Source organism: Lupinus angustifolius, chromosome LG05 (genome assembly GCF_001865875.1).
Source record: "Lupinus angustifolius cultivar Tanjil chromosome LG05, LupAngTanjil_v1.0, whole genome shotgun sequence".
Taxonomy (NCBI): Eukaryota; Viridiplantae; Streptophyta; class Magnoliopsida; order Fabales; family Fabaceae; genus Lupinus; species Lupinus angustifolius.
Window position 1 is genome coordinate 16,908,921 of NC_032013.1, and position 11,751 is coordinate 16,920,671.

Below are 11,751 nucleotides of genomic sequence, written 5' to 3' on the forward strand. Positions count from 1 at the left end.
GGAATCTGATTGAAGGAGCTATATTTGTGGTGCAGGTGCTGCAGTGCTAGTCACCCAATCCTCTGTTCAGCTTCAAACTCTCCTCAATTACGATAAAAGTCTCTTCCTGTACTCAATTATTGTTGTTTCACCCCCAAAAGTTGTACACCTATCTTTTTCTTTCCAATCCCATTCTCTTCTAAAATTTAGTTATTAATTATATGATTATTTAAAAAATTATATGAATTGTTATTTTAGTTCATACAGTTAAAATAAAAGGTAATAGCTCATATTAATAGTATTTATTTTTTTGTAATAAAGATTTTCTTACTTAAGTTATTTTATTCTCATTATTGCTTAATTTTTTTTTTATAATTTTTGACTATTTGTCAAAGAAGATAAAATGTAAGATAACTTATCTTCTTAAATTCACTCATTGTTTGATATGTGTCTTATTTTTTCTTTTTATAATAATATAGAAAAATAAGATACTTAAAAAAAAAATAAGTGAATTTAACGAGATAAGTTATTTCATAATATATAAGACATTTTATCTTTTTTATCAAATATGATAACTAGGGTTGCAAGTGGTTTCAATCAGAACCATCAAACTGATGACAGCAATCTAAACCGTGAAAAAAGAATTTGTTCCAATGTTGTTTACACAAATTTGGAGATGCAGTAGCCAACTATGATATATAGTACATATCATAATGCATCCAGTTGAATTGAAGATTGATCATCCAGGTTTTGATTATTTCCTCAGCTGTGCTTTATGATTTGGAGTTCAATGAATAAATAGTCATTCAGATTTATAAATAAATATTAATTAGAAAAAAGAAAGAATAAAAAGCTTAACAAATTCATTCAATCAAAATGAATTATTATTCTTGTAGGTATATTCCTTACATTTCATAGATTTGTTTGTCAAGTTAATTCAGGTGGGTAATTTTTTTTTTCCTATTACATCAATACATGATTTCAGAAAACTGTACAATTTTTCTTATCTAAATAAAGTGGGTTTTATATAAAAAAGATTTGGATTAGCATGTTCTATATTGGATACTGTAGAAGAAAAACCCAACTCAATGTTTTTAAAAAAATAGAGGAATCAGAATGAAAGTCAAGATGATACAAATTAACCCCTCTTCTTGTTCTTGCCCCAAAAATCCTAACATTTCATATTAAATGAGCTAACAAATTTTTCTATAAAACATTATTTTTAGCTACATTTCCTTAGTATATTTTAGATTTTTAATTCAAATAAGATTTGCTTTCCGTCAAGACTAGATGTAGACAAGGGGGAAAATACTCGATTACTTGCACATAGATTACTTAATACAAGACTGTTAATAATGTCAACAAAAATATTTCATATAGAAAAAAGGAATATAAAATATCATTACTTGATTAATTAAAGTAGTTTTTGTACCATTTCCTCTGTAAACTTTCATCGGTAACGCATCTGTTTTTCAAAACTATGCCTCCAATCATGTCTCGTATCAATGATAATGAAATAAAAAAAATAATAAATATTTAATTTTTTAATTGACATGACATGTTTTTATTGATGTAAGACATCGTTTCTGACAACAAATCTATCTTTATCTTTTGGTAGGGTATCAACCATGATGTTATGTTCATGATCCATGATTAGTGAACTACTTATTATCTTCCATAAATGTGTTTCCGGTCAAGACTAAATGAAGACATTTGCATGATATGTGTCGGAGGAACCAAATGTGAATACTATATCAATAATTGAATGTCATAATCATGTTTATGCTAAGAATTGAAATGTGGGGTACTTGACATTGAAGCTTAAGAATGATATATTCATTTCATTTTGTTTCCCTGCTGCACTAGGTAGTTTTAGACGCAACTCATCATATTTCTATTTTAAATGTGGCACATCAAGTGACCCTTAAATACTTTTACATAAAAAGAAAAATGTACCATCATTTCAATTGTTTGCAATTATTCCAATCAATAGTGGATTTGAACCATGCCAATAATTTTTTATTTTGGATATTGTTCAACATACCAATTATGTTTCTTGAATGAACACTCATCTTAAAGGGTGTTTTAAATGATTAAGTTTTGCATTATTAAATAAAACCATGAAATTTTTGGAACATAGAGAATAGTGTTTTAAGTTGCAATATACAACCACAATTAAAACCATAATATTATGCTTTTGGGTGTCTCTATAATTGTAATTGATTATAAATACAAATGAGACTAGCTACAACTCTAAGATTCATCAAGAAACATGGAAGATTTATTTAGTTATAAGTATTGTTGACAATTTGGATATATGGGGCTTCTCTGCGCTTATTGGGCGGGTAGAGCATGAAAAATATGCTTATCTATCTTAAAATATCAACACAACATGCCCTATTCATTTCCAACAGGCAAAACGGACGTTCCACAAACATTATTAGATAAAATATTGAACATTAAATATGTAAAATATATGTATTTTGTTAAATATAAAAAGTTTGTTCCATGTGTTATATATGCATTTATATATCATACGTATGAAAATACTATAATTTTTTTATTATGTATATGCATTTGTAATTTGTATATTATATATATGTATATGTATTATTCCTTTTGTATTTTGTATGTAAATTATGTACTATGCATATTATATTACATTTATATTTTGTATGTATTGTTCCATTTATATGATTGCTTATTATGATAAATATATTAATATATAAAATATATATTCTTTATTTTGTATAAAATGTATATAAATTTGTATATATTTTTTTAGTTTTGTTCAGGGTGATCCGTAATCCTGCTGTATCCATGTTTAGGCGGATAAAACATAGCATTTCATATCTTATTTAAAAATGGATATGGTCATGCATGCCCTAATTTAAATGGGTAGAGCAATTCTAATTGCCAATACTAGTTACAAGCAGGGCAAAACGTCTACTAAGTCAGTACAATATTCTGAAAAGAAGTCCAACAAGGTCCCCTAAAAATATCTATCTATGTTGGGCAGGAAGCCTTTTCAAAAATGAAGTCCAACAAGATTAACATGAGTTATATTCACCATAAAGTTTGCAACCCTAGTATCTTCTTTGAAGAAATTTTCTCATGAAGTCTCATATTTGCAGTTCAGTTACTGACGAAATAAGTTATCTGAGTCTGATTTCAAATGCTTCCTATATCTCCATTCGGTATCACTCAAAGTCTCCCCAATTATTATATATCCTATAATATAATAAATATATGACTAAGATGCACGTATCACTGTTGATTATAAGTATCAAATATATATTAAACATAATCAATTGCAGGGATGCATCCTAAATCATCTAAAACCGTGTATTTTTCTCCCTAAGACCCTATTATAAAAAATAGTGCTTAGCCAAAATGAAAAATCATAAAAATATGATTGCTACAGCAAAATAGATAAAAGAATCTTATTTATGTGTTTGGCAACATGATATACTAATTTATAGGTTAGTCACCTTAAGACAATATCAGCTAGCCTACTTGACCAAATGTTAAAACATATTTTAGGTTAATATTATATTGGATTGGATTACTAATTAGTGTTCGATATTCCAAGTGTGAATGAAGAAGTTTTATATTGCGCAAAAGTGAAGGAGTTAAAGAGAATATAAGTGAGTGAACATATGGACCTATGCCTTAAGGTTTTGGGTCAAGATGTGGTATCATGTCACTTATATGCTTCTTTCACTTAATCCAAGGAAGAATGCTATAATTCATGGATGATGACCTCTCAATAGGTGATATTAGAGCCGATGGTTCAACGTCTCAACGGAGTATTGAAGCGACAAAGTGATCGGTAGATCAACGAGGATCCTTGTGTCGAAAGTCTTCATGATGAGAGGTCAAGGCAGCATGATCCGTTGATAAAAGGATAGGCCGACGGTGATAGTGTATTCATTACTCGAAGGGGAGTAACTCACACTTGAGGGGATGTTGTATATTTTAAGTGTGAATGAAGAAGTCTCACGTTGTGTAAAAGTTGATGAATTAAAGAACAATATAATTTCTAATACATACTTGAGGGGGATGTTGGTTAATTTCATTGTAATCAATTCATTCAATTAATAAAATACACATTTTTCTTATACTTTGATTTCTAATATAATATCAGAGCAATATAACTATATTTTTCAGCTGCAGAACCTTCATCTGGTTTTGCCGTTATGGACCCCATATCTGGCATTCTGAATTGTTGAGCTGCTTGTTTGTGAGTGCAACTGACAGCTCAAGTCTTCTATATTTGTGTATTTGCCTAAAGGGACTCTTTTGGTTTATGCTGTATATCATGATATCATACTCAAGTTCCCCTATAATCAACTTCCCCCTTCAATATAATTTCAAGTGAAACAAGAATTTGATATGCTGTTATTTTATCACGAGTTTCATATTTTATATCTCTCTCGATTCTTCTTAATATTCTTGAAGCAAATATTTTCCATATTTCATCATGTTCTTCTATTGTTATTCTTGCAACAAATATTACTTATAATTCATCATATTTTATTATATTCAATATTTCTCTCAATCTTTAGCCAAAAAAATTTATTCTTGTCTAATCTTCTTTCTATTGTATTGGTTCTTGACGAACAATATCATTTCTTTCAATTTCATCATTTTCTTCTAAGAATTCTTCTATTTCTTCTATTAATTTTCTTAGCACAACTTTACTAATTTTATGTGCTATATATATTTTCAAGATTTATTCTGTATCTTGAAATTTCTTCTACTAAAGGGTCTTCTTTGGTTGTTATAATCATTACCTTTTGATTTCCTAAAAAAACAAAATGTAATATGGTATAATAAGTTCAGGGTGGCAAAACGAAAATGAAATAAATATTAGTAGAATTAGCAGAGTTTATTTTATCTAATATCTACTTATAAGTGTACAAATAAACCGCTGACAAAATTATCCTATGTTCTAGTGTTATTAGTCACTATCGTTTCGCTTTTGCACTGTACTATTAACACAAATTATATGGTGGTCCAAGTCCTTCTATACATAATCTCCCACTCTGTAATAATGTCTGTAAACTGTATTATTCCCACATGTTTAATAAGATCCTGTATCGAATATCAATCATATCACATCAAATAATGTAGATCATTTGGTTATCATGTCATTTTCTGTAGAAGTTTTCAGCAAAAGTTTCTCCAATATCCACATACACATGGGCTCCGTTTCCAAACATAACATTAATACGTTATGTTGTTCACTTCAATAATATATGTGCAAATTTGCAAGCATTCTGGGCTCAAGAGAGTAGGAGAAGAAATGGGGTGTGTAGCCTTAAATGAGGAGAAACCCTGTAAAGTATGTCACTTCTTATGGGTAGGTAACCCCTCTATGTGCAGGAAGTTTCATCTAATATTTATTATAACCGGCTAGAAAAATATTTAATTATTAGATTTTTAATTTAATTTTTTTAATCAATTACAACAAATAACATATAAAATATCACACAACAAATGTGTTCTCCTATGCTCCACTTGTTCTAATTCCTTAAAAAAAATATTAATTAAAGAATTAATAAAATGACAAATAATATGATATGATATGCATCAACACACATGATACACCACAACTTTTGAGACAGAATTGAGTCCCCAAATTCCCACATAGCATAGACCAAAATCAATGCCAATAAGAAAGCTCAAACCTGACCTAGTCACGTACCAAGCATATAATTGTTTCTATGAAGAATGGTATGATCCAATCTACCATTGCTACATTGATCATTATTTGATATTTATCTAAAATTAATTTTTGATGCAATTTTTGTATTTTTGGTCCATACCAGGGTGACTCAGGACTTTACTTTTACATCATTTAAAATATTTTATTTTCAAACAAACTAATTCAAAATCAAACATATGATTTGATTAATTATTTAAATGTATGTTTTAGAAAGGAATTCTATATGAATTTTCAATAAACTATTTTAGAAAGATCAAAAGTTTTATAAATGATCCCATCTACCGTGAATATTTATTGTTAAACTATTTTTTATTGCATAAAAAATAGTTTAATAAATGAGCTGGCTATGGGACTTATTATTAGAGATTATAATTAGTCTCATGTTATTTTTTGTATTTGTGTGTATATAATAGATGTCGGAAGATACTTATTATTTAGGAGTGAGCAAGACTCATTTTACTCTAGTTCAAAGTTCATTTTGATGAATTCATGTTTTAAAAGAAGACTTGATATGCTTTTATTTGGAATAATTTGGATTGTCTCAAACATATCCCACATTTGTTTAGATTGTATACTTTTCTTATAATTAAGTAGATGTAATAAGACTATTAATTAAAATTGCTAGCCATTATATATTGTATAATATTATTTTTTTAGTTTTCTAGCTTTTGATTTTATGATTTAACTATATATAATATTTAAATTCATTCATTATATGTTAACATATCACTTTGAATTAGTTCCATTCAAGTTGTTGCTCAAGATCGAGATGAGTTTAGATCTAAGAAAATGACCCTATTAAGTTATTAAGCTGGGTTCAAATTAAATTTAATTCACCTCGAGCAACAAAAAAAACATAATAAGTTTTTCCATTTAGCCTTGATGTCCTTAACCACAAATAATTTTAGGGTACGTTAATATCAGCCCTTGGGGCTTGTTCGAGAGTTAGAGTTTGGAAGGGAAAGAGAAAAAATTGAAGACTTGAGAGCTATGAAATACACTTGTAAAATTACTCTCAACCCTTCCATTTCCTTTCTTTCCCCTCCAAAATCTAACTCTCAAACAAACTCTTAAGGTTGAGGATAAGAAGTTAAAAACAAGTAAATATCCATTGGAACTAGAATCAGGATCCACTTACTCCAAGAGTAAGTTTTTTTAACTTACTCCTCATCCTAGTCATCAATTCTAGGGATATCTAATGGTTTAGATATACTCACTAATTCAAACCATTGGATTTCCCTAGAATTGATAGCTAGGATGAGGAGTAAGTGTAAAAAACTTACTCGTGAAGTAAGTGGATCCCTCCTCTTGGAACTATAAGTTCACAGTTTCTCATAGTAACAAATGTGTTCATCTCGGTCAAATTGGGTACATCACTTGACCAGGATAGGACCCACCCGACCAAACCAGGTGCGAATAGGCATAAACCAGCCTCTTGTGTCATCCTCATATAAGCCTCATAAATACAACTGATACCTCATTTAATGTATCCCCCAATTGGACTGTGCCACGTGCCCTGAAAGGATCAGTCTGTCCCCCTAGGTCAGACGAGTCCAACTTGGAGGCTTACATCACCTCACGTCAAAGTATCACTGTTCCTGACACACCATTTAATGTTCTCCCAATTGGCTTTTGCCACGCTGCTTGTAAACTCCAACTTGCCCCCCCCCACGAACCTACCATGTGGCGAGGGAAGACCTGTTACACCCCTACGATACACACTGCCAAATCACCATCAACCACTAGATAGTTGACACGTTACCATAACATTTACTATAAATATGAGATGTCTCCCTTACAAGAAATATTCATCTTTCTCATATTCTCTTGCATCATAAATATTCACTCACACTCATAAGCATCTTAACTTTCACATTCATTACTAACATTTACTTTCATCCACCCTCATTCATTCTCCATTAACTCTCCTTAAACTCATACTAACTTGAGTGTCGAAGAACCTTTTTAGGTACCTCCACTGACGGATCCAAGCCTCATCTCAGTCAACTTCTAGAAGCAAGCTACTCAACTGGATTCTCGTTCCAACCACACCCGACTTGCAGAAAATAACAAAATGTAATATTTTCCATATAACACTCTCTTTCATCCATCCATGTAAATAATATCATATCAATAATCAAACTAGTTAATGTATTAGTATAATGATATATCGGTTCAATTTGTGGTTCACTAATTAAACCACATACATGTGAAGTTATATATATATTAACATTAATATTAAAAATAAATGTTTTTATTTAAACTATTCATTAAACAAAATGTGACTATGTGAAATACCACGTTTTAGAAGTACAAAAAAGTAATAATTGCATGTTTGGTTCTCCTCAATAATATTTTGGTAAAAGATTAAGTCATTTTGATACACAAAAAGTATATTTTAAATGATAATCAGCTAATATGACTTGTTCAATTTAAATGAAAATCAACTAGTATTACTAATTTTGACTGATTTTGGTCAATTTTAATTAATATGATTATATGACCGATATAATCATTATATTGTACCAATATGGAGATCAGTGTACTAATTTTTCGGTTAAATTGCCTAATAGAATACCATTTTTGTAACTATGCTTTTGGCCCTTTTAATTCTATAATTTTATTATGAGAATGTATTAAAACTCTTATTCCATATCTAATGCTACATAATACTCCTTCTAAGAGATGACAAAAAAATTCGAGTCGTGAGTATGCATGCAAATACTTAGAATGGGTCTTCGCAATAATAGCTTATGAATGGTTGTGATTTTTATGATACCCGATGTAGGTAACCACAAATTTATAAATTTAGTTTTTAATTAAATTTATATATATATATATATATATATATATTACAATTTATTATTATTATTTTAAGATTATATATCACATACTTTATTATTATTTGATAATAAATTACACCTATTTGACTATGATCATAAAGTTATCATATAAATATCATACTACTCTTGTAATAATTATTTTTACATATTGGTTATTACAAAGTATATAAATATATAGTTAAAATTAAAAATTTGTTGGGTACCCATAATACCCGCTACACACACGGTTACCCATAAATATTGTGGATTTGGGAACATGATAGTACTACTCGCGTCTGCCCGTGCTCATTGTCATCCGTGCTAGTCTATCCTAATCTATTAGTGACTCGATATAAGTTTCTTTACCCCTAAATATAAACCACTTTATATAAATGAATATAATATCTGTACTACTCACGTCCGCCCGTGCCCGTTGCCATAGATGAAGGAAGAGGTAATTTTGGAATGTTTCTATAATTTTTTTATAATTATAAAGTTACAACTACTTGTAAATAAAGATTAATTAAGACTCGATACATCATTTATCATTTATTTGTATTACTTTTATTTAAGATGATAGATAATACAATGATAGTGTATAGGTATATACTTCCCCTTTTAATATGTGTAAATTAATTATAAGATTAGAGCACATCTTATGTTAAAAATATATAGGAAAGTACCCTTAAATCTCATTAATAAAGAATATAAAGTTAATATATATTAAATTCATGTTTTACTTTTCTGATTAATGAGAATGAAGAGATGCAAAAGGTGGTACACAGTGGCGAGCGTTCTCAAGGACAGGTGGGGGCAACTGCCCCTTGAAATTTTTTAAAAAATTAAAAAAAAAAGAATATTATTAAAATATGTTTGACCTAAACTTGGGTGTTTAAATTAAATCCTAATTTCTATTTTTGGACGGCACACAAGAGGCACACAAAAGCCACACATTATCAATTTTATCATTTTTCTATTCAATATTCACACAACAACACAATATAAAGCCAACATCTCACTATCCTACTTAATATTCATCACTATTCATGCTATAGCAAAAGCTGTACATGAACAGTCCATAACAACAATAATTTGCAGGTGCGTTTTTTCACCAATACTTTCTTTATGTTATATTCATATTTCTTCAATTGATGATTAATATTGCAATATCATTACTCCATATTGGGGTATAATTATTGACATTGTTGATACAATTAGCATTTTTGTTATGACACACACAATATTTTTTATAGTCACACTGAGATTCTCTAATAATTTGATTTTCTAATGATTCATTATATGATTAATTTCAGGTTAATGAAATTACCTAAAAACATAAAATGTCTAAGCATAAATCCTATTTTAAAAGGAAACCTTCTGATAAAGATAATGAAGATGATATAACTTCGATATCTTTACCCCAACAAAATTCTTCATTTGGTCAAGTAGTTCAACCAGATCAGCAACCTTCAAAGGTTCAAAAGGTATCAATAGGTGAATATGATATTAATTCTTTAGAACGTGATCCTGGATAACGACCTCAAATTTGGGAATATCCAGTGAATCAAAGAGATGAAACTCGGAGAGCTTATCTAAATTGGGGACCATATCAATGTGATGTTGAAGATTATCCATTAAATAAAGATAAAAATCCAAGACGATTTCAATCCACATGGCTCAAAATGTTTCCTTCATGGTTAGAGTACTCTATAGTGAATGATGCTGCTTATTGTTTACCTTGCTATTTATTCAGTAATTTCAGTAATAAACCAAGCGCACATGCTGGATCTGATGTCTTTACTAGCAAAGGATTTAGAGCATGGAAAAAAGTCAATGTTGGGAAGAATTGTACATTTCTTATTCACCTTGGTTGCTCGCCTTACAATAATGCAATAAAAGCTTGTTTTGATTTGTTGAACCAATATGGGCATATTCGCAATATCTTCAATGTGCAAAGTTCTGATCAAATCAAACAAAATCGGCTACGTCTTAGGAGCTCTATCGATTCAATCCGCGGGCTCACTTTTCAAGCTTGTGCTTTTAGAGGTCACGATGAAACGCCACAATCAAAAAATAGAGGTAATTTTCTTGAACTCATCAAACTCCTAGCATCATATAATGATGAACTTGCAAAAGTAGTGTTGGAGAATGCTCCATATAATTCAAAGTATACCTCTCATATAATTCAGAAGGAAATCATGCATATCATGTCTAGTAAGGTGAGAAGATATATCAGAGACGAGATTGGGGATTCTAAATTTTGCATAGTTATAGATGAATCATGTGATGAATCACAAAGGGAGCAAATGGCTATTGTTTTGAGGTTTGTAGATAAAAATGGTTACATACAAGAACGATTTTTTGATATTGTGCATGTCAAGGACACTACATCTATCACTCTTAAAAAAGCAATATGTGGTGTTCTTTCTCAACATAATCTTGATGTTTCAAACATTCGTGGCCAAGGGTATGATGGTGCAAGTAATATGAGAGGGGAATGGAATGGATTACAAGCGTTGTTTCTCAAAGATTGTTCTCATGCTTATTATGTGCATTGCTTTGCACATAGATTACAACTTGCTTTGGTTGCTGCATCAAGAGAAGTTATAGTTGTCTCATGATTTTTCTCAAAATTGACTTTTATTGTCAATATTATGTGTTCCTCTAGTAAGCGTCATGATGAGTTACAAGCTGTCAAATCAGATGAATTAGAACATCTGCTAGAGATTGACGAACTTATAACTAGTAAAGAAGAAAATCAGATTGACACTTTGAAATGGGTTGGAGATACTCGTTGGAGCTCACATTTTTCTTCAATTTGTAGCTTGATAAATATGTATAATGCAACTTGTGTGGTCATTCTCAAAATTATAGATAACGGATCAAGTTCTCTTAAACGTGTAGATGCAGATGTTGCTTATAATACTATGACTTCATTATATTGATTTTACACATGATGAAAGAGATTATGGGGATCACAGATTGCCTTTGTCAAGCTTTGCAGCTAAAGTCCCAAGATATAGTTAATGCCATGCAACTAGTTCGTACTACAAAAGAACTTATTCAAAAGTTGAGAGATAGTGGTTGGCAAAGTTTATTGAAAACTGTTACATTATTTTGTGAGCAACATGACATTTATATTCCTGATTTTAATAACGCTTATATAGCACGTGAAGGGCGTGCTCGTCATCAAAAGGATCACATCACATTTGAGCATCA

General features: G+C 30.0%; 1 protein-coding gene across 1 annotated transcript; it reads left to right on the plus strand.

Moving 5' to 3' along the window:
- LOC109347027 (zinc finger MYM-type protein 1-like) lies at positions 9,873 to 11,153 on the plus strand. The gene is made up of 2 exons (XM_019586760.1): positions 9,873 to 10,026; positions 10,093 to 11,153. Exons 1-2 carry the CDS (start codon positions 9,873 to 9,875, stop codon positions 11,151 to 11,153), a joined length of 1,215 nt encoding a protein of 404 aa, XP_019442305.1.

Coding starts and splice junctions, on each gene's coding strand:
- LOC109347027 (XM_019586760.1), top strand. CDS start 9,873: ATGTCTAAGCATAAATCCTATTTTAAAAGGAAACCTTCTGATAAAGAT. Junction 10,027..10,092: donor GGTTCAAAAGGTATCAATAG/GTGAATATGATA, acceptor GGGAATATCCAG/TGAATCAAAGAGATGAAACT.